Raw genomic sequence first — 25,000 nt, forward strand, 5'->3', positions numbered from 1 at the left:
TTTAGATAGATAGATAGATAGATACTTTATTGATCCCCAGGGGAAATTCAAGGGAATTCAAAAAATGTAAGTGCTTTTAAAGTCACCAGAGAAGTGCAGGGGAATTACACACACTGAAACACACACACACACTCAAACATACACACACACACACACACACACACACACACACACACACACACACATAGTACATAGACTCTAACACACAGAGGTGTATCTTAAAAAATGCCTGTCAGTATTTCTTGGGGAAGCTATAATCCTCTGGATTCTCTACATTACAGCTCCTTTATTGAAGCTGGTTTCACTCCCTCTCAGTCAAAAATAAGAAACACCTCCAGAGCATTGTGAACACATGTTCTAAAATACTGGCCACCCTTTTCAGTCTCTGACATCACTGCACGACAAGGCAACTTTAGGGAAAGCCAACTGCATCTTAGAAGACTCTACCCATGTCCTACATAGAGTTTTTGAATGGCTGTGGAAGGAAGGCTACCTTTACTTTTGAGGCCATTTGAACTTGAATATGCCCACTCCTCCTCCCTCTCCTGGGACTACCCCCCATTACACTCCTGTCTGTCCTGTTCTTGCTTTTGTCCTGTCTTACATGTCTTATGTGTTGTGTTGTGTCTTATATGGTGTGTTGTGTCTTATGTGTTGTGTTGTGTCTTATGTGGTGTGTTGTGTCTTATATGTTGTGTTGTGTCTTATATGTTGTGTTGTGTCTTATGTGGTGTGTTGTGTCTTATGTGTTGTGTGTTATATGTTGTGTTGTGTGTTATATGGTGTGTTGTGTCTTATGTGTTGTGTTATGTCTTATATGTTGTGTTGTGTCTTATGTGTTGTGTTATGTCTTATGTGTTGTGTTGTGTCTTATGTGTTGTGTTGTGTCTTATGTGTTGTGTTATGTCTTATATGTTGTGTTGTGTCTTATATGTTGTGTTGTGTCTTATGTGTTGTGTTGTGTCTTATATGTTGCGTTGTGTCTTGTGTCTTATGCGTCTTCTTCAGAGTCAAAAACACTCTGAACACACTTTGACTCTGAAGAAGACGCATGGGCGTCGAAACGTTAGTCAGTTTGCACGAATAAAAAAAACACGTTAAGCATTGAGTGCTCCGGTTCTGCTCCTTGGCTCCTGTTAGACCTTGGATCTCCCTTCTTGCATGGTATTTACATATTTACCCCCAATTGTGTGTCTAGTCTGTCTGTCAAAATGCATCGCTGTCATTAGTTGAATTGGTTGAGGGATGTGCGCTGCTTGAACCCCAGACAGGTGCTGCTGATGTCCCAATTACAGAACGATAGGGAGTTAATGACGACAACCACATGATGGCAAGTTCATCACAAAAAGGGTTTGGTCGGAAACAAAGACTAGATATATGGACACACTTTAGTTATAACTCAGCAGAAAGGAAAACTCAATGCACCATACTAACGGGAGATGGAGAGACGCCATGTGGCTTCAAGTTAGGTGGGATGAACACAACCAACCTCAAGAGACACTTGAGGGCGCACCACCCTGCTATTTATGACAAGGTAAGTTAGCTAACTGTAATGTTAAATGATACGTCCTGATGCTAACTAACGTTAAGTTAATGTCACTGGGCTTGCTTTGTCAACTGGGAAATTCTCTAGCAAGCCGCGCTGACTTAGCCTGGATGTGCAGTCTTTCTCGCAAATAAAACGTTTTCAGTTGGCATTAGCCAGGCTAACGTAGGCTGGGTTAATGTGTTAGCTAATGTAAGTGTGTTAGCTTCATAGCTTTCGTGACGTGAAGCTGCGTGAAACTTTAGTAGGCTACGTTTCTGTTATGTGGAGAGTAACTAGCTTCCATTACAAAAAAACAGAATTGGGTTACATTAGACTGACAGTGTAAATGCAGCCTAAATGCCCGTGTTGCTGCTGTAATAGTTATAGCCTGCGAGTTCATTTATATTTGGACAAGCAACTTGTAATTATGCTCGATTCATTTTCACTTACTTGTCTTTAACAGAAACAGCTTAATGGCAAGCCCTGAACATGCATTGCAATTACTATCTAGTAAAACTTCAATTTGTTATTTCTAAGATTACACAGCAAATATTTAGAAGATTTGTGTGTATGATTATTTGCTCTAAGGCCAGGTAGGCATATACATGTATAACAGGCTAGTTGTATTGTGTAATCACATAATTTGAATCTTCAAAATCTATACTTGATATCTTATTATATTTTAATGATAATACTATTAGCAAAGTAATATCTTAAAGGGATTAGCCTACATTTAATTCATTTGAATTCATCTGTAAGCCTTTAGGAGGTCTGTATAATTATTAGTAATTGTGTCTTTTGATTTTTCCTCACCTAGATCCCAGAGACGAATAGTCCTAAACAGCAAGCTGGTGCAAAAAATGTGAGGGTGCAATCATCGATCCCAGCAGAGTTCACCTCAGTAACAAAATAGAAAACTGACTCACTGGAACAAAGTGTTAAAGAAAAAGTGATTGCGCACCAGTCTACCTGTCCGCACTATTGAGGATGAAGATTTCGTCTTTATGATGGAGACCATAGACAAGAGGCTGACCATTCCGAAGAAAACTAAAATAAACAACTTGATCGACCAGCTTTATATTGATGAAAAACAAAAATTTAAAGAAAGACTCGCAACGGCACGCAGAACAACAATTGGTCTGGACATATGGCCAAAAAAAGGACTTACAGCGTCATTCCTCGCAATTAGTGCCTGTTACTTTTGTAATCAGGAGAACAAACCAAAGCACATATTCTTGAAGCTTGACCAGATCTCCCACCCACACACTGCAGAGTGTATAAAAACTTGTGTTGACCGATGCACTGAGGACTGGGGAATACCAAAACACAAAATTCTTAAAGTCATAACTGATAATGGAAGCAACATGGTTGCAGCGTTCAAAAATGATGAACATGAGCCCAGCAGCTCTGAGGAGGAATCCGAGGAGAGTGATGAAGACTCTGAGGTTGTCGAGGAACAAAGGTAAATTCTATTTGTTTATAGATGTTAACATTTTCAGTAGCAGGCTAGATTATGTCTGTCATTGAGCTATGCCTATTGTCTTTTAGCATTAAAGATGTGTTATACATTGGTTATTGTATTGTGTTGCTTATGGCAATTGAATTTCCTCTAGAGGATTAATAAAGTATCTGCAACTCGTGGTGAACATGATCTAGAAAGAAGTAAGTGTCAATCGACTCCTTGACAAAGCTCGAGTATTCGTCAGGCTCTTCCGTGGCAATTGAGCGACTGCTGCAGCTGTGTGGACTCACTCTGGTAAAAGACTGCTCCACTAGATGGTCCAGCACATACCTGATGATATCACGCCTTGTCCAAGTGAAGGACTCACTTCTTCAGGTAGCTGATGGGATGGGCTGGGACTATCTACTACCGAGTGGGTGGCAGAGGCTGACTGCTCTTAGAGTTCTGCTCCTCCCCTTTGCTGAGCACACCCAGATGCTCCAGAGTGACACCATGTCCTTATCCCTGGTGGTGCCCGCCCTCCTGGACCTGAGAGCTCACCTGTCTGAGTTCCCCCAGGGTTCGAGCTACAGGGACCTAGTTTCCCTGGCACATAAGATGAAGGTGAACATGGACAAACGCTTCAGCTGCTTTCTTGATCCCTGTGATCCAAAGTTCTTACCCCTCACTGCTGCTGCATGCTTCCTCGAGCCAACAGTCTCACTCTCACTCATATCACTGAAAGTGATGACGAACAAATTCAGGAGCTTCTGAGAAAAGCAGATGGTGTCACCAGTAATACAGGAGGAGGAGGCTGATGAAAATGAGCAGGAAGAAGAAAGAAGAGAGGCACCAGAGCCAATGTGGCAAAGTGGCCCAGATTTAGATTCCTCTCAAAAGCAGGTGCAAGCCGCCGGCCATCTAGATCTGGCCTCTCAAAGCCCTGTGTCTTTCCAAGCAGGAAATGCAGAAATTCAAGGAGCAACTGTCAGAACCTATAAACGAAGAGACTGCCGTTGATTTTTGGGCTGCACAGGGTTCTGTTTATCCGAGCCTAAAACCTCTTGCCTTCGATCTTCTTGCAATACCAGCATCTCAAGCATTTGCTGAGCGAGTTTTTAGCATTACAGGTGACCTCAGTCATGGTCGTCGAAGTAGAGCAAGAGTCATTTTAGAGAGAAGTGCTTTCCTCAAACTGAATCGAGATCAGATTAAGTAGCCTAATTCTGCTTTGGGAATATGTGTGTTCATTTTGAAGTTCCAGAAAATAAACATAACCACATTGGTAAAATATAGAAAGTTTTGTTTTTTGACTTATTCGAATGGTCTTTATTCCATGTCACCATGTGTAATGCACTTACTACCTTAGTAAATCAGAAAGGACAGCACAGCACCATCTCATAGATGGAAGAGTCTAGTCTAGAAATATCCAACTAAGGTAAGGAGTATGTACTGTATATGTGGTAAAAGTGTTTAGAGTGAAATGTTGCTTTACAAATTTCAACACTTCATACAACCTGTCACCTTCATTTCAATTTCCGATACCTGTATTAGCCTAATTGAATTAGTCTGAAAAAGAGAAAACATTTTGACTAAAAGTAATGACTAAAAGTTGACTAAACTGTAAGGACTTTTGGTCGACTAAAACTAGACTAAAAATACGAAGCAAAACAATGACTAAAATGTGACCTAATCTATAAGCATTTTCGTCTAAGACTAAATCTAAAATAGCTGCCAAAATTAATACTGTTCTCAGGGGCAGTAGTCTTACCCTGCATCGTGCTCGGTGTTGCCCAGGGGCAGTAGTCGGAACCAGCCTTGCAGTGGGGGGGTCCTGCGTAGGCAGGCCAGTGGAATCTCCACCTGTTGTCATAGAAACCATATCGCCTGCTTAGAACCCATACAGAACACACACGGGAAAACCCCTCAGAACCCATCCACAGAACCTCCCTTAAGGTTCCCATAGAACCCCTTAAAATTCAACATATATTCCCATAGAACCCCTTTAGAACTCTAACAATTACCATATACAACATATATTCAGATATAAAAACTCAACATAATTTCCCAAACACAGTACCTATAAAAAGTATTCACCCCTACAAGTCAAAGTGAAAGCAGATTTCTACAAAGTAATGTTAAGTAAAATACATAATGCAAAATAAGCAATTGCATAAATATTCACCCCCTTTAAGTCAGCATTTAGTAGATGGACATTTGACCACAATTAAAACATGGAGCCTGCCTGGATAGGTCTCCATAAGGCTCACACATCTGGGTACTGCAATTTTACTCCATTTTTCTTTGCAAAACTGCTCAAGCTCTGTCAAGTTGAAAGGGTATCGGATGTCAACAGCCCTTTTCAAGTCCAGCCACAGATTGTCTATAGGATTGAGGACTGGGCTTTGAGTCAAGTCCAGCCACAGATTTCCTATAGGATTGAGGACTGGACTTTGACTCTATAGGATTGAGGACTGGGCTTTGAGTCAGCCTCTGTTCTATAGGATTGAGGACTGGGCTTTGACTCAACGTTCTCCTTGCGGTCTTAAAACCATTTCTGTGTAGTTTTCGCTCGAAGCTTCAACTTGCTGGTGAGTAAATCTTCTCGTAGTTCTCTTGCAGACTGAATCAGATTGTCCTCCAGGATTTCCATATATTTTGCTGAATTAATTTTACTTTTACCTTTACAAGCCTTCCAGGAATGGAATGGAATTAGGAATGGTGCGTTTGTGGTCATGGGCAGTGTTTGGTGTACACCAAACATAGCATCTAGTCTGATAGACAAAAAGCTCAATTTTGGTCTTATCAAACCATAGACCCTTCTTCCATTTGACCTTGGACTTGGACCACATGTCTTTGGGTGAACTTTAGTCAAGATTTAATAAAAGCTTTGCCACTCACCAATAGAGCTTTGACTGGTGAAGAACTCAGATCAAACTTGTATGCAAAGAAGAGATGTGTGGTTTGCGATTATATAACAACAACAAAAAACATCCTAGTTAATTGTGGGTGGGTCGCGGGTGGACGTAATAAATCATTGGACAGTAGAAACGTTCTATTAAATGTGAACATTTAAAAATATAGGCAGATTTTTTGTCAGGCAGTGGCAATGTTTTTGCAGACTCTCATTAGGTTAATTCCTAGGCCTTATTTATCCCGATAAGCGCATTGCCTGACTTTGTGTTCCGTGTCAGACACTACGCTTCCTTCAGATAAAGATCTTGTTATAACCTCGCTGTACACTTTTAACGTTTCCAATACTCCGGTTTGCCTGTAGGGACCCTGCTCATGCTAATGACATCTGTAGGGATCAGCTACCTATGCTAATAATGCCTGTAGGGACCCTACCCATGCTAATAATGTCTGTAGGGATTAACTACCCATGCTAATATAGTCTGTAGGGACCCTGCCCATGCTAATAATGTCTGTAGGGATTAGCTACCCATGCTAATAATGTCTGGCTTCCCATGCTAATAATGTCTGTAGGGATTAGCTACCCATGCTAATAATGTCTGTAGGGTGTCTGTAAGGACCCTACCCATGCTAATAATGTCTGTAGGGATTAGCTACCCATGCTAATAATGTCTGTAGGGACCATACCCATGCTACCGCCGAAGTGTACGGCTATTTTGAGCTTGGTTTGAAAATAGCCATTTATTTTTACTTGGCTCTAATGCAAACAACGGTCTAGCTAAAAACTCCCCTGATTAACATAATTTTGCTCTGTTATCTCGTGAACTTATCATCTATAAATAGACCCCAGGTTGTTTTAACTCTGGATCTTTCCTTTAAATGCAAAACGTTTATACCTATACTTACTTATACCATCTCAGCTGCTAAAGCATCTCTAATGCAGAGTGTCTCCATGTCAGCTGCTAAAGCATCTCTTATACAGAGTTTCTCCATCTCAGCTGCTGAAGCACATCTCTAATGCAGAGTTTCTCCATGTCAGCTGCTGAAGCATCTCTAATGAAGTTTTTCCATCTCAGCTGCTAAAGCACATCTCTAATACAGAGTTTCTCCATCTCAGCTGCTAAAGCACATCTCTAATGCAGAGTTTCTCCATGTCAGCTGCTAAAGCATCTCTTATACAGAGTTTCTCCATGTCAGCTGCTAAAGCATCTCTTATACAGAGTTTCTCCATCTCAGCTGCTAAAGCATCTCTTATACAGAGTTTCTCCATCTCAGCTGCTAAAGCACATCTCTAATGCAGAGTTTCTCCATCTCAGCTGCTAAAGCATCTCTAATACAGAGTTTCTCCATCTCAGCTGCTAAAGCATCTCTAATACAGAGTTTCTCCATCTCAGCTGCTAAAGCATCTCTTATACAGAGTTTCTCCATCTCAGCTGCTAAAGCACATCTCTAATACAGAGTTTCTCCATCTCAGCTGCTAAAGCACATCTCTAATACAGAGTTTCTCCATCTCAGCTGCTAAAGCACATCTCTAATGCAGAGTTTATTCATGTCAGCTGCTGAAGCTTTGTGAGTTTGTGGTGACAGCCTTTAATTCAGGGGATGTTCAGTGACTTGAATTTTTTTTGTATCCATGCCCTCATTTATGCTTTTCAACAACCTTTTCTCTGAGTTGTTTGGAGTGTTCTTTTGTTTTCATGGTGGAATTATAGCCAGGAATTGACCAGTGACTGGACCTTCCAGGTGCAAGTGTCTTTATATTACTATACTATACACATTCACTGCACTCAGGCGATCTCCATTTCACTAATTATGAGACTACTAGTACCAATTGGCTAGACCACTGTTGATATTTATGCAATCGCTTATTTTGCATTATATATTTCTAATTAATTAACATTAATTTGCTTTCACTTTGACATTAAAGAGGGGATTGTTGTAAATTATTGTAAAAAAGACCAAATTAATTGATCAAAATTCCATTTATAAAAGCAGTAAAAGAGGAAATATCCAAGGAATACTTTTTGTATATCTTGTTTATCTTTTGTATATCTTTACCCCAACGATTAATGGATAATCAAACAAATTCCAGAGGATCAAATCTTTAAAAAATCTACTAACAGGATCCTCTGAAATATCGTATGACCATATTAGGGTCACATCCTGCTCGGTGACCACACCCCCTGTTCCTAATGAACCTCCACTTCCTCGTTCTCACTCCCCAGAGTACTAACTGGCCACACCTGGCCACTCTCCCATTTAAACACCCTCTCTGCTGTCCACACTCCCATCTGGCAGAGACTTTACCCCATAAGATCTTGAGTGCAATATAGCATCACCATATGAAATAACATTAATATAAGATATTGAGTGCAATATAGCATCATCATATTAGATAACATTAATATGAGATCTTGAGTGCAATATAGCATCACCATATGAAATAACATTAATATAAGATATTGAGTGCAATATAGCATCATCATATTAGATAACATTAATATAAGATCTTGAGTGCATATAGCATCACCATATGAAATAACATTCATATAAGATCTTGAGTGCAATATAGTATCATCATATTAGATAACATTAATATAAGATCTTGAGTGCAATATAGCATCACCATATGAAATAACATTAATATAAGATCTTGAGTGCAATATAGCATCATCATATTAGATAACATTAATATAAGATCTTGAGTGCAATATAGCATCACCATATGAAATAACATTAATATAAGATCTTGAGTGCAATATAGCATCATCATATTAGATAACATTAATATAAGATCTTGAGTGCAATATAGCATCACCATATTAGATAACATTAATATAAGATCTTGAGTGGGAGTCTTTATTCTTGTTTGAGGAACATGACCGTATTAGGTAACATTAATATAAGATCTTGAGTGGAAGTCTTTATTCTTGTTTGAGGAACATGACCGTATTAGGTAACATTTCCACATAAGATCTTGAGTGGAAGTCTTTATTCTAACATTATACATTATAATAACATTAACATAAGATCTTGAGTGGGAGTCTTTATTCTTGTTTGAGGAACATGACAGCAGCCGAACTGAACACACAGGCTGTGCTGGTGTTTGACTAACAGATTATTTCAGGTTCACACTAATATTAGCTGGTGGCTATTTTTGAAGGTTCCCACACAATCATTTCCAGGTCAAAGGTCAGTTTCTCACCTTGCCCAGGAAGTCGTTCTTGCCAACCATGTCCCAGTCCCAGACCTCCAGCGTCACACACCCCCCCTCCTCCTCCCCCTGCTCCAGACGCAGATGCAGGGTCTCCCCCCAGTGCGGAAAACGGGTCTTCTTGATGATCTAGACACACACACACACACACACACACACACACACACACGGGTATTATTTATGATCTAGAGTCACACACCCACACACACACACACACACACACACACACGGGTATTATTTATGATCTAGTCACACACACACACACACACACACACACACACACACACACACACACACACACACACACACACACACACACACACACACACACACACACGTATTATTTATTATCTAGCGACACACACACACGGGTATTATTTATGATCTAGAGAGACACACACACACACACACACACACACACACACGTACACACACGTACACACACACACACGGGTATTATTTATGATCTAGAGTCACACACACACACACGTACACACACACACACACACACACACACACGGGTATTATTTATGATCTAGAGACACACACATACACACACACACACACACACACACGTACACACACACACACACGGGTATTATTTATGATCTAGAGACACACACACACACACACACACACACACACACACACACACACACGGGTATTATTTATGATCTAGAGACACACACACACACACACACACACACACACTGGTATTATTTATGATCTAGAGACACACACACACACACACACACACACACATGGGTATTATTTATGATCTAGAGTCACACACACACACACGGGTATTCTTGATGATCTAGACACACACACACACACACACGGGTCTTCTTGATGATCTAGACACACACACACACACACACACACGTACACACACACACACAAATACACTCGTACACACACACACACACACACGGGTATTCTTAATGATCTAGAGTCACACACACACACAGGTATTCTTAATGATCTTGAGTCACACACACACACACACACACACAGGTATTCTTAATGATCTAGAGTCACACACACACACACACACACACAGGTATTCTTGATGATCTAGACACACACACACACACGGGTATTCTTGATGATCTAGACACACACACATACACACACACGGGTATTCTTGATGATCTAGACACACACACACACACACACACGGGTATTCTTGATGATCTAGTCACACACACACACACACACGGGTATTCTTGATGATCTAGAGTCACACACACACACATAAACACACACACACACCCACACACACACACACACACACACACACACACACACACACACACACACACACACACACACACACACACACACACACACACACACACACACACACACACACACACACACACACACACTGTTCTCACCGAGGTCTCTGCTCTGTGGTTGTTGTAAAGGATCCGTGTGAAGGGGTCTGAGGTTCCAGAGATATCCCGAGGGGCCAGATCTCTACAGAACGCGCACACACACACACTGTTATGTCCCTCCCTCTTTTGGTTGCTGTAGCCTAATTGTCTGCAGGTGAGACCTGTTGAGAGGGGTGGGTGGAGTCTAATTGTCTGCAGGTGAGACCTGTTGTTGGTGGGCGGAGTCTAATTGTCAGCAGGTGAGACCTGTTGTTGGTGGGTGGAGTCTAATTGTCTGCAGGTGAGACCTGTTGTTGGTGGGCGGAGTCTAATTGTCAGCAGGTGAGACCTGTTGTTGGTGGGCGGAGTCTAATTGTCTGCAGGTGAGACCTGTTGTTGGTGGGCGGAGTCTAATTGTCTGCAGGTGAGACCTGTTGTTGGTGGGCGGAGTCTAATTGTCTGCAGGTGAGAGCTGTTGTTGGTGGGCGGAGTCGGCCATTTAAAGCATGCCAGTCCTGGAGACATGTGTTCCGGCTCCCCCCACCTGTTATTGGTCCTCCTGCATTTGCATTTCTTGAATTTCCCTTGGGGATCAATAAAGTATCTATGTATCTATCTTGTCCTATAACCCTTCTGTGATGATCCTGTTTAATAAATCCCCCAGAAAACCAAAACATTTGACGTTTTCGTCATTTATGTTGTAGCCAGTGGATATGGACGTGACACACACACACACACACACACACACACACACACACACACACACACACACACACACATGCTTGGCATCGCAGCTGAGATGATATCTGATGCCATAAGGTAAGGTAAGGTAAGGTAACTTTATTTGTACCCAAGGGTAGATTTGGTTGCGGGTCAAAAGAGTGGGTTTCTTACACACACACATAGATGACATTAAACGACATTGACAGAAGACAATGACATAACAGTGACAACAGTGCTCTAGACCTAGGAGTATAGATAAAAAATATACATGAATATTATTAGTATCAAAATTCAGAAGATGAAATGCAAAATAAAAGTCATCATAGCAGATGCAAGAGCTAAACCAGATTAAATAAATAAATAAATACATTAAGATTAAGAGGGCTGTGCAGTCAATAAGTTAGTGTGCAGCCTAATCTAACAGTAGCCTAAGTGCTATTTAACGTTCTAATAGCCGAGGGAACAAAACTGCCTCTGTATCTTTTAGTTTTACAAACAGGCGTTTTGTACCTGCGGCCTGATGGGAGAGGCTGAAATTCACCGTATAGTGGGTGGGATCTATCCTCTAGGATAGACCCAACTAGCCTCTGTAGCTGCCTACTGTGTAGGGATTCCAGGTTCAGCTGTGGCTCTCCAATCAGCCTACTAGCCCACCTTACAATTTGGTTCAGGGAGTTCTTATTTTTTAGGGGTAGGTTGCTGAGCCAAGACACCAGGCTAAAAGAGATGACTGATTCAATGAAGCAGCGGTAGAACATAATGAGCATCTTTCTGTCGATGTGGAAGGAGGACAGCTTCCTCAGACAGTATAGACGCTGGTTCCCCTTTTTGTACGCAGTCTCACAGTTTGCCTCAAAATTTAATTTATCGTCAATGATGATCCCAAGGTATTTATATTTATCAACACACTCCACTGTCTGACCCTTTATGCTGATGATTTCCTTAGCTCTGGGGAGTTTCCTGAAGTCTACACATATTTTTTGTTTTGGAAATGTTCATCTGTAGAAAGGACCTATCACACCAGTCTACAAAATCCTGGAAAACTGGACCATGACCTGTTTCATTTCCTTGTAGCAGGCTTACGGTGACAGAGTCATCTGCATACTTTAAAATAAATCTGTCTTCCCTGCTGCTGCGGCACATGTTGGTGTAAAGGATGAACAGAAGAGGAGACAGAACACAGCCCTGAGGGGAGCCAGTGGAGGAATATATCTGATCAGACAGTGCTCCCTTGACTCGCACTCTTTGTGTCCTATTAGTTAAAAAATCTAAAATCCAGCCAACAAGATTTTTACTGAGATCAAATTGCTCTAAGAGTCTTTCTGTTAAGATGTAGGGTTGAATTGTGTTAAAAGCAGATGAGAAATCAATTAATAAAAGTTGAGCATGTGTTCCCTTTCCTTCCAGATGTTTAAAAATCAGAGTGGCTGTGGCATCCTCAACACCTCTGTGTGGCCTATAGGCAAACTGATATTGGTCAAGTTCAGACTCTGTGTTCTTTAAGATTTCATTTCTAACCAGATTTTCAAAACTTTTCATCACAATAGATGTCAATGCAATAGGCCTGAAATCATTCAGTGCTTTGGGGCAGCTTGTCTTGGGAACTGTAACAACTACTGCATCCTTCCAACATTTTGGGACATGCTGGTTTTGTAAGGACTTATTGAAAATGTAATTAAAAATTGGGAAGAGTTCTTTAGAGCACAACTTAAGCAGTCTACCACAGATATTGTCAGGTCCATAGCTTTTATTTGGATTTATGGAAGAGAACACTTTTTCAACATTTCCCTCTTCAATTGTAAAGTGGTTCTGGTCAGCTAATTTATGATTGAGTTCCTGTATTTCTGTACTGAAATCATAAGTGTCAAATCGGGAGAAAAAGATATTAAGAGCATTTGCCAGGTCGAGATCTGCATCAAAAACCTTCTAAAGTGACAGTGCTTATGTTTTTTGAGTTACTGATGCCTGCGATGGCTTTCATACTTGACCAGGCTGAGCCCAATTTGTTTGCAGCCATTTTATTTTCCAAAATTGTTTTATAGTCCTGTTTAGCCCTTAGAATTTCAATTTTCATGTCTTTTGTGGCTGTATACAATTCAGAGGCAGTCCCATGTTTAAAGGCATGTTTCTTAGCCTGTATGTAAGATTTGACAGATTTGGTGACTTGGTGTTATTAGGGTATATTTTTACCATTTTGCTTGGTATGATCATGTCTCTACAGAATGTGGCATAGGAACATGTTACATCGGCTAACTGATCTAAATCTCCCCCACATGCCTCTATAAACATATCCCAGTCAGTGCAGTCGAAACAGGCTTGTAGACACTGCACAGACTCTTCTGTCCAATTTTTAATGTCCTTTGTAGAGACAGTTTCCCTCTTCAGAACAGTTCTGTATGTGGGCATGAGATACACGCAATTGTGGTCTCCGTGGCCCAGAGGAGGTAGCGGGAGTGACTTATATGCCTCCTTTACTGACCCATAGCAAAGATCAAGAGTCTTATCACGTCTGGTGGGGCAGGTTACATATTGGTGGAAATTGGGAACCGACTTCGTGAGGGAAACATGGTTGAAGTCACCCAGTACAAAAGCCGGGGCGTCAGGGGAGATATACTGCAGTTTTTGTACTACGTCATACACAGTTTTACAAGCAGAGGGGGCGTGTGCTCTGGGGTGGATATACACAACTGTAATGAAGAGCTGGGGAAACTCACGCGGTAGGTAGAAGGGGCGTAGCGACACTGATAAAAGTTCCACATCAGGAGTACAGATGCGTTCTCTCACTGTTACCGAAGTGCAGTATCTTTGGTTAATATAGAGACATACCCTCCTCCCTGGGGTTTTTTCGTCACCTCACTGTTCCTATCCAGGCGGTGCGGTACTCCAAAGCCACTGATCATCAGGTCTGAGTCCTGGTAGCGTTCAGTTAACCATGTCTCCGTAAACGCCATCACACAGCAGTCCTTGTAGTCCTTAAGGAAACGGACATTCCCCTGGAGTTCGTCAATTTTATTTCCTAGGGACTGGACATTCCCCAGGATCATTGACGGCAGCGGAAGCCGGTTAAGTCGTATCTTCCTCAGTCGTAGCCGTGCGCCTCCCCGCTTTCCCCTTTTCCTTCTCCTCTTTCCCACCGTTTCTCCGTAGATGTTATCAGGATATCTTTCGGATGAGACCCGGGATCTGTAGCGTGATGTCTGGCACGCCAGCCGGTCTCACGAAGTTGAGTTGCAGCAGCTCACTTCTGCTATTTGTGTACCATTACAGCGCCTCATTAGCCTGGGTGTTCCCATGCTGCCTTGCGCGCGATTTGATTCACGCTGCTAAGGCAGCCTGGAGACCATGGATCAAATTTTCGCCTGAGATAGGGAATGAGTTATGCACAGACGCATGTGGTAGACATCCGTGGCACCCAATAAACGGATCTGGGCATTTTTTTTCAAATACGAGAAAATTAACGTTTGGTTCCCAGACCACGTCTCATTGAGAAGTGGTGGCGCTAGCCAGGTTAGCGCCTCATAAGAACATCTACCCTAATGGAAGTGCCAACACAGGGACAGATGCCGGCTCGGGATGACCAATAATGGGCTTTGGCTGGCAGAGTTCTCAAACACGACTGAAACGGTCTCCCCTGGCTGGATGACGCGGCAGCGGACACAGGTGTGTTGTGGGAGTGTGTAGCTGTGTTTCCATTACAGCTTTGTGCGATATTGTAATTGGTCAGTGCGGCTTTGTGCGATATTGTAATTGGTCATTACAGCTTTGTGCGATATTGCGATATTGTGATTGGTCATTACAGCTTTGTGCGATATTGTAATTGGTCATTACAGCTTTGTGCAATATTGTGATTGGTCAGTGCGGCTTTGTGCGATATTGTGATTGGTCAGTGCGGCTTTGTGCGATATTGTGAATGGTCAGTGCTTCCATTAAGTGATACAATGTGATAAATGATTCATTGTCTCTGTACTTGTACTCTGCACAATGACAATAAAGTTGAATCTAATAAAATATGCGTTTGATCTTCTTGCGATAGTCATTTTAGATGAATGTGACAACGGATCTTTGGCTGGTTTTGGCTGTTTATCTTCAATTGTATCCACCAAAAACCACGATCATTTCTGCATTTCTCCATTACCCGTTTTTTGTTTCGCATTTTAGATTTGCGCATTTTCAGGGTTAAAGGAAATACACCTCGAGTCTCACCTGGCCTGGATGACGTGGCAGCGTACACAGGTGTGCTGTGGGGGGTGTGTCTCACCTGGCCTGATTGACATGGCATCGGACACAGGTGTGCTGTGGGGGGGGTGTGTGTCTCACCTGGCCTGGATGACGTGGCAGCGTACACAGGTGTGCTGATCCTCTTGCTGTAGCTCCAGTTCCAGGTGGATTTCCCCCTGCACCTCCTCATCTGGGTCCACCTGCGTCAGGTTCAGCCAGCTGTCCAGTCCTGGGGATACACACACACACACACACACACCACACACACACACACACAAACACCACACACACCACACACAGGCACGCACGCACGCACACACACACACACACACAGGTAAGACATACGCATACACAAACACATGTCATGAGAGAGACACAACTCACAGCTGTAACACACAAGTAAACACTCAGGTATTTACTAAACACTCAGGTGTTTACTTGTGAGAAACACATACCACACAGCACAGATAAACACACAGGACAGTTAATACACACCTTAGACTGGACAGGACACAGGACAGTTAATACACAAACACACAACACACACAGGGTTCATACACATTTCCACCAGAGAATTTTCATGACTATTCCATGATTTTTTGACAAATTTCCATGACCTTATATTCCCTAAAACATCAACTAGCCTACAAAAATAGAAATCCATTCTTTCAAAACAGTCCATGGGAAATTTTAATTCAAATTAAGGTTTATCTTATTATTTTTAAGGTTCAAAGTCAAAGTCAAAGTCTGCTTTATTGTCAATTTCTTTACATGTCAAGACATACAAAGAGATCGAAATTGCGTTTCCTACTATCCCACGGTAGAGACAAGACATATTTTACCAATTAGGTCCACAGACAAACATAACATTCAAGTAAACAATGTAAAAAGTAAAAATAAGAAGGCACATACAATGAAGAAGTAAGAGCAGCAAAATTTGGTTGAAATTGTGCAATTGTGCATACAGTAGACAGTCAATATAATAGTGCAAAAGTCAGGTAGTTTTGTTTGACCTAAGTATGCAAGTGGCATAGTGGTGCAAGTTATGTAAGAGCAGCAGAAGTGTGTTCAGAAGTGTTCAGGACAACAGGACAACAACAACAAGTTGCAAAGTGTGCAAGTGTACAAGTGGAGTAGTGCAAGTGGAGTAGTTTATCTTATTATTTCTAATACATACAAAATGTAGGCCAACACTGACACACCAGCAGGCACATATGGCTATATCTCAGCCCTACATTAAGCAAAGTTGTGCATGTTAACTTTATGTGGTCGCCTACTGTAGACAAATACCCTCCACACATTGAAATCCTGATTAATGTAATAGCCTGATCAATTACTAATCAGCTCTTCTTCAACTCTGTCGATTCATCATGACCACGTAATTGTGTGTTTAATTCACGCAGCTTTGTAGCACCGCACACACTGGCTAGCAAGATGCAACGCTGAAGCAACAGGGCTGTAGCCTCCCAGTAGGCTACCGCGAACGCAAAATGCCACCCAGCTGCAAACCTGCGCCTACAGAATTCATTGGCACACTCGCTACTGACACCACCCCTCTCTCTCCTGCCCTCTCTCTTGCCCCACACTCTCCTGCCCTCAGCATTACCTAGAGAGAGAGGTGGTGGTGTGTGTATGTGTGTGTGGGGGGACACGTTTGTATGTAGGTGAACCCATCATTACGTAAAGCATACAATACCCACAATACCTTTTGACTGAGCTGCAATACTTAAAGCATACAATACCCACAGTACCTTTTGACTGAGCTGCAATGACCTCTTTGGTGAGTGAGATCTTGCCGATCACATCGTCATGGCTACAGCAACCAAACAAACAAAAAGGAGAGAAGAATAATTTTAATGATTTTAATTATATTAATGATATTAATTTCTGCCTGGTTTTAATGATTTTAATTATATTAATGATATTAATGTCTGCCTGGTTTTAATGATTTTCAACAGACATTCTGCAATATTACTTTCTACAGTTCCCTAGAGAACCTGACCTCACAAACTGAACATGAAGTTGCAGAAAATACATCTGCCGCCCCCCCCCCCCCCCCCCCCCCGGCCCGCCTGCAGAACTCTACAGGGAAACTGGTTCTACACAGTGACGTCACATAAGCACAAACTTATATACGCACAGCATTTTAGGTGTGTGTGTGTGCGCGCGCGCGTGCATGAGTGTGTGTGTGCATGTGCGTGCGTGCGTGAGTGAGTGTGTGCGTGCGTGCATGCGTGCGTGTGTGTGTTCACATTGATGAAGCACCCAAAACAGGCCCAAGACCTCTCCTTGATATTTATCATCTCAGAGGATGACAACTCTGTGCCTAGTTGACTCTTAACTCCTGAACTTTGAACTTTCCCATCATGCATCACCCTGACAAACCAGGGAACATTCACAGGGTGCATATTTAGTGTGTAAAATCTGGTGAGATGGAAAACGTTCCAATACCTACTGCGTCTGAGCTACTACAAGAGATGTTTCCAGAATTTAATGACTTAATGATATCATCGGCCGATATTAGGCATTTCCAAACTATCGGTATCATACCGTTCATTAACTATCGGTATCATACCAAACTATCGGTATCATACCGTTCATTAACTATCGATATCATACCAAACTATCGGTATCATACCGTAGTTCATTTGTGCCTTTTTCTCAGTCAAGAAGGCACTGACTTCAATGATGACTCCACATTTCTACACATAAATGACCCAATTTAAATACACATTAATCTTCCCAGCAGTGAAACGCTTCTTTAAAAACACTGGACTGGCACAGTGAGTGTAAACTGTTGCATTAAGCATGAAACAAGACTACTGAGCCAACGTTAATTCCAAAACACACACTTACTCAGCAGCGTTACCCAGTGTTAGCGTGTAGTGTGTGTGTGTAGTGTGTGTGTAAACACACTTACTCCCTAGTTTCAGTCTTGGTTTTACAAAGGCTAAACCTAAAGTAAAAGTAATGTTTTGCTTGCATAGCCCACAATATAGATTGTGCAATGATGGTTATCAAAAAAAAAGACAATACATTACTTATTTAATTTAAAAAATACTGTTTAAGAGCCTTTCATTAGGAAACCAGATAGTCAGCCCTATTTAAACACATAATGTCCCACCTTGATCAAAACTTTGTTATGGGGTAAAATTTGACATTGTGTAAATGACTACTCTGCTCTACTAAATGATACTCTACTATGACTATCAGCCGATATATCGGTTAACAGCTTTTGAAATACTCAAATCGTTATCGGTATCGGCCTTCAAAATCCCATATCACTCGGGCTCTAATTACTATATTTTGGCCCCCTTGCCTGATCACCAAATAAAGTCAATAAAATTCTGATCATTTAGCCTGATAGCGCCCCGATAGTGTTCTGATCATTTAGCCTGATACGCCCCGATAGTGTTCTGATCATTTAGCCTGATAGCGCCCCGATAGTGTTCTGATCATTTAGCCCTAATCTTGATAGCGCCCCGATAGTGTTCTAATCATTTAGCCCTAATCTTGATAGCGCCCCGATAGTGTTCGAATCATTTAGCCGTAATCTTGATAGCGCCCCGATAGTGTTATGATCATTTAGCCTGATAGCGCCCCGCTAGTGTTCTGATCATTTAGCCTGATAGCGCCCCGATAGTGTTCTGATAATTTAGCCCTAATCTTGATAGCGCCCCGATAGTGTTATGATCATTTAGCACTAATCTTGATAGCGCCCCGATAGTGTTCTGATCATTTAGCCTGATAGCGCCCCGATAGTGCTCTGATCATTTAGCACTAAGCTTGATAGCGCCCTGGAGGTGCTCTGATCATTTAGCCCTAATCTTGATAGCGCCCCGATAGTGCTCTGATATTCCTGATGTTGTTTTGGTCTTATGGCCTGTCAGCTGACCGAAACATTGCGGATGTGCCAGAAATCTGATCGGAGTGGAGCTGGCATGTTGATTGTTGAATTCGGCCAATCTCTACAGTTAGTCGGATGTCACTGAATCTGGGCTAAAATTTAGGCTATGCTAGGCGGGCCCTGCTCCAGTTATGTAGTAGGCTACCATGGCAAAAAGAAAGGCAGAGCAGATGCTCCAGAAAAATGCCTAACGTTTAAACATGAGTGGCTAGATGAAATACTCCAATCTGACACAAAAGATGGTCTAGGTAGGAAAAAACTTTCAGACATATTTACGAAAGGAGTGGCATGATCTGCAAATTCTGCTCTGAGGCAAAAGCGAAAGGAGAGTTTGCTTGTGGGAAAACTTGGTCTGATCGTGCCATATGATCGTGTATCTTGAACACCAACATGTGATGCTAGCAATTAACACCAACATGTCCATGTTATCAGCTCAAGATACACGATCATATGGCATGATGCTTGTGCTTTACATTACGCTTCGGAAGCAAACTGATTTCAGTTACAAGACAGTTTTTGTCTGGAATCATTCAGCTTTCAGGATGCCCTACAGAAAACATCTTTGATGCCATTACCAAATTCTACGCAGACCTTGCGCTAAACATTAACAAAATGGTAATGTTTACTTCAAATGGTGCTTAAAGGTTGTATCAGCGATTACAGCTGAACGTCACTTCTGTTGATGTTCAAACAAAACAGCGAGCTAGCTCGCTACTCCCTTCCCCTCCCTCCCATGCAATTGAAACTCTCCTAAACGCGCATCTCGTCGGTTATTGGTTGGAACACTTTATTTTGCCTTTGAGTGGTTGCCAACCCTTGTTGGTAGCAATTGTTTTTGTGTACAGATCTCGGAGCCTAGGGTGCCTACAGAGACGCCGTTTTTTGACGGCCTGCTTATGGCAGGCAGCTAGCGGATTGTTAGGAAAGATAAGATGAATTTGATCATTTATGTTTGGGCCTTTTTTGTTCCTGAAATCGCTGATTCAACCTTTAATGTTAGGCAGACTTAAAGGAGTGGCTGCTTTACTGAAGCGTCAGGTACCGCACCTGACAAGATGAGCCACATAGCCAGATAGGCCTATCTCCCTCAATGAAATTCAAATGACATGTTTTGTAGCCTAGTTTGTTGCAAACCACTCCAGTTATAAAATTGTTTATATAGGCTACCTTTAGGAAAAATGACACCATGTCAATTTAATAGGCCTATAGTTATTGTTAAGCACTGCATTAGCATTTTTCTTTCAATGAAGTTCCACTTAAATGTTGTACCTGTTGTAAATGTTGCTGAGAAATAACTAAAAACCTTGAATGCTTTTATTTTTTTTTTATATATATACAGTATATATACAGTGTGTAGTGTGTGTGTAGTGTGTGTATAGTGTGTGTGTGTATAGTGTGTGTGTTTATAGTGTGTGTGAGTGTGTGTAGTGTGTGTGTATAGTGTGTGTGTAGAGTGTGTAGTGTGTGTGTATAGTGTATGTGTATAGTGTGTAGTGTGTAGTGTGTGTATAGTGTGTAGTGTGTGTGTGTATAGTGTGTAGTGTGTGTATAGTGTGTAGTGTGTGTATAGTGTGTAGTGTGTATATAGTGTGTATGTAGTGTGTGTATAGTGTACATATATAGTGTGTGTGTAGTGTGTGTGTAGAGTGTGTATAGTGTGTGTGCTGGCCCCTTACCCGATGGTGTCCTCGTCCATGTGTTTGTATAGTGTGTATATATAGTGTGTGTGTGTGTGTAGTGTGTGTGTAGAGTGTGTATAGTGTGTGTGTGTGTGTGTGTAGTGTGTGTGTGTGTGTGTGTAGTGTGTGTGCTGGCCCCTTACCCGATGGTGTCCTCGTCCATGTGTGTGTATAGTGTGTATATATAGTGTGTGTGTGTGTGTAGTGTGTGTGTATAGTGTGTATAGTGTGTGTGCTGGCCCCTTACCCGATGGTGTCCTCGTCCATGTGTGTGTGTATAGTGTGTGTATATAGTGTGTGTGTATAGTGTGTGTATATAGTGTGTGTGTAGTGTGTGTGTAGAGTGTGTATAGTGTGTGTGTAGTGTGTGTATATAGTGTGTATATATAGTGTGTGTGCTGGCCCCTTACCCGATGGTGTCCTCGTCCATGTGTTTGTATAGTGTGTGTGTATAGTGTGTAGTGTGTGTAGTGTGTGTGTATAGTGTGTGTGTATAGTGTGTAGTGTGTGTATAGTGTGTGTGTATAGTGTGTAGTGTGTATATAGTGTGTGTGTATAGTGTGTATATATAGTGTGTGTGTGTGTATATAGTGTGTATATATAGTGTGTGTGCTGGCTATGGAGTGGGATAGCTGTCAAAATATTCGTGTCCATAGATTTGATACACGTGCGTATTTGTCTGTAGTTATGCATAAAATAAATATTTGTGAATTCTCGAATGAGTCCAGTCGTGCATAAAATATATTGTGTGTATTTTATCCACCAGAATACGGATGGAAAAAAAATATGAATTCAAAATTACAAGTACGAAATCAAACTTTACAGTTAGTCTTTCTTTGGTACGAGTACGACTTCGCACAAGTGACTCAACTGTCAAAATACGTCATCACCGCATTCACAGGCATTACTTGTTGAGAAAAGAAACATAGATCGAGATCAAGACTGCGCATGCGCTGAGACGAATCCGGCGGGGGCAGTGCCATTACTGCGGGTTAGGCACGTCGGCGATAATGTTTGTGATAGCTGATAGCTACCTGTGGAGTTGAACAAATCGTCTTTTTCCCCCCTTCGTTTATTGTCTTACGATGTCGGGAAGAACCTGTTGTGTGTTCGGCTGTTACAACAGCAGTGGGAAAATACAGATATGGAACAAAAAGTTCCCCCGCCGTTATTATACAGCCTGCCCCTGTGTAACACCATACATAAGCACTACACAGATTCCCAGGGCGAGCCGAAGACCAAGCTGTTCGTCAGAAGTGGATTGTGAACATCAACCGAAAGGATTTTGTTCCGAACAAACATATCGCGGTAAGTTTTGTTTAACAGTATTAATCTTAAATCTTGCCAGTTGCCACAATGACTAGCATGCTGTTGTCTAGTCTTGCATGGCGATACTTTAACGCTATCTATTGGTGTGTTAAGACATGGCACCAAATATTTGACGTAGAAGGAAAACTGTAAAGTAAGTGTGTGCTAGGAACTTCAGTAGTCGCCAGAATAATTATCTCCATCAACTAAATGGCACTATTGAAAAATGATTCGCTTTAACTACTAACGTTAGGGCAGCCATGGTGGCCATCAAATCAACATGATTGGCATTACAAACAGAAAACGTATGATGGAGTTCGGGGGCAGGCGACATTATGCTAGTTGCAAGATTGCTTTCCTTCTTTGGTAACGTTAACCATGAAAACATCAGTCATTTGGAAAGATCTTATTGTGTTTTCCTCCGATTCAGTATTGTAATAAACAGTTTTTGGGTAGCACTCACATTTAAAACTCACTTGGATATTTGATGTAGATGTTGTGCAAAATGTTCATGATTGTTTTTGGGTTAAATTTGTTGCTGTGCTGAGTTATAGTCTACATGTAAGTCAATGTCCTTTTCTATTTGTATTTTATCAGGGGTCAATGTCATCTCCCAAACCTCAATGGCACCTCCCAAAAGAAGATGGCATCCAGTGTCCAGATACTGCAGACCACAACTACAGTTTTAAGTCAACAAAAGACTGTGACACAAACTGATCAGTGTAGGCCTATGATTTGGATGACAAAGACTCAGAATTTACACAGGCTTGGGCATGGACAGTTTTTGGCAATTTTTGTACGCCATTATGGATTTTCACTCACAACTAAGGACCATCAAGTTAGCTGTCCCTGAACAACTGTTGCTTGTTCTAATGAGGCTCCGTCCATACTTCCACATAGGGATTTGTTGATAAATCTATACTTACCTTTTGAATTACTACTGTTTAGTGTGTCTTTTTACCCATATTTCCACACAGGGATTTATTCATTAATCTATTCTTACCTTTTGAATAACTACTGTTTAGTGTCTTTTTTGCACATACTTCCACACAGGGATTTATTGATTAATCTATGCCTACCTACACAGAGAATTATATTTATATTTGAATCATTACTTTAAATTTGAGCCATTACTGTTGATATCCTGTCTAAATATTTTCCACAGAGACTGACCTGGTCCAGTCTATTTGACCTCGGCCTAGTAGCATATTTGAACCTTTTTGTACATATGGCCGATACAAACTTTTCTCATCTGTCGTCCCTCGTTGGTGGAACGCACTACCTGTTCCTACTAGAGCAGGGACATCCCTCGACATCTTCAAAAATGTCTGAAAACCCAGGTCTTCAGAGGTCATCTCCTCTCATAGCACTACTACAGACAATTGCACTCATTGATGCACTTATTGTGTTTTTTTTTATTGTTAGAATTGCTCTTAAAAGCTTTAAATGTTTTTACCATGTTGCAAGTCGCTTTGGCTAAAAAGCGTCAGCCTAATGTAATGTAATTGTAGTAATAATAATATAACAACAATTGGTATGTGTGATACATGTATTGTATAAATTAAATGAAGTGTCAAGTTCAAATAAACTGTAATTAATACATCAACAACTGTTCTTTATTCCATTGTGCACAAGTTCCAAGCACATGTGTCCTCTTGTGAGGGCTGAAGACATCTTTTGGGAGGTGCTCTTCCAGATGACATTGACCCCTGATAAAATACAAATATAGAGAAAAGGACATTGACTTACATGTAGACTATAACTCAACACAACAACAAATTTAACCCAAAAACAAACATCTACATCAAATATCCAAGTGAGTTTTAAATGTGAGTGTTACCCAAAAACTGTTTATTACAATACTGAATCGGAGGAAAACGCACTAAGATCTTTCCAAATGACTGATGTTTTCATGGTTAGCCTAACGTTACCAAAGAAGGAAAGCAATCTTGCAACTAGCATAGTGTCGCCTGCCCCCGAACTCCATACGTTTTCTGTTTGTAATGCCAAATCATGTTGATTTGATGGCCACCATGGCTGCCCTAACGTTAGTAGTTAAAGCGAATCATTTTTCAATAGTGCCATTTAGTTGATGGAGATAATTATTCTGGCGACTACCGAAGTTCCTAGCACACACTTACTTTACAGTTTTGCTTCTACGTCAAATATTTGGTGCCATGTCTTAACCTATGGTCTTAACACACCAATAGATAGCGTTAAAATATTGCCATGCAAGACTAAACAGCATGCTAGTCATTGTGGCAACTGGCAAGATTTAAGATTAATACTGTTAAACAAAACTTACCGTGATATGTTTGTTCGGAACAAAATCCTTTCGGTTGATGTTCACAATCCACTTCTGACGAACAGCTTGGTCTTCGGCTCGCCCTGGGAATCTGTGTAGTGCTTATGTATGGTGTTACACAGGGGCAGGCTGTATAATAACGGCGGGGGAACTTATATATTTTTGTTCCATATCTGTATTTTCCCACTGCTGTTGTAACAGCCGAACACACAACAGGTTCTTCCCGACATCGTAAGACAATAAACGAAGGGGGGAAAAGACGATTTGTTCAACTCCACAGGTAGCTATCAGCTATCACAAACATTAGCGCCGACGTGCCTAACCCGCAGTAATTGCACTGCCCCCGCCGGATTCGTCCCAGCGCATGCGCAGTCTTGATCTCGAT

At 41.5% G+C, this 25,000-nt stretch overlaps 1 protein-coding gene across 1 annotated transcript in view; it reads right to left on the minus strand.

Annotated features, from left to right (window-relative positions):
- rasal1 (RAS protein activator like 1) overlaps nt 1-25,000 on the minus strand; it is a 214,354-nt gene that overhangs the window by 183,009 nt on the left and 6,345 nt on the right. The window contains exons 4-8 of the mRNA XM_076270677.1: nt 17,168-17,229; nt 15,516-15,645; nt 10,497-10,578; nt 9,088-9,225; nt 4,741-4,832 (exon numbers count right to left, since the gene is read on the minus strand). Coding sequence (XP_076126792.1) covers nt 4,741-4,832; nt 9,088-9,225; nt 10,497-10,578; nt 15,516-15,645; nt 17,168-17,229 — 504 coding nt within the window. The remainder of the gene's footprint in view (nt 1-4,740; nt 4,833-9,087; nt 9,226-10,496; nt 10,579-15,515; nt 15,646-17,167; nt 17,230-25,000) is intronic.

The sequence above is a fragment of the Alosa pseudoharengus genome, unplaced genomic scaffold, assembly GCF_046254945.1.
Source record: "Alosa pseudoharengus isolate Yale_2024_CS ecotype anadromous, Long Island Sound unplaced genomic scaffold, YU_APseudo_1.1 YU_APseudo_1.1_scf_6, whole genome shotgun sequence".
Taxonomy (NCBI): Eukaryota; Metazoa; Chordata; class Actinopteri; order Clupeiformes; family Clupeidae; genus Alosa; species Alosa pseudoharengus.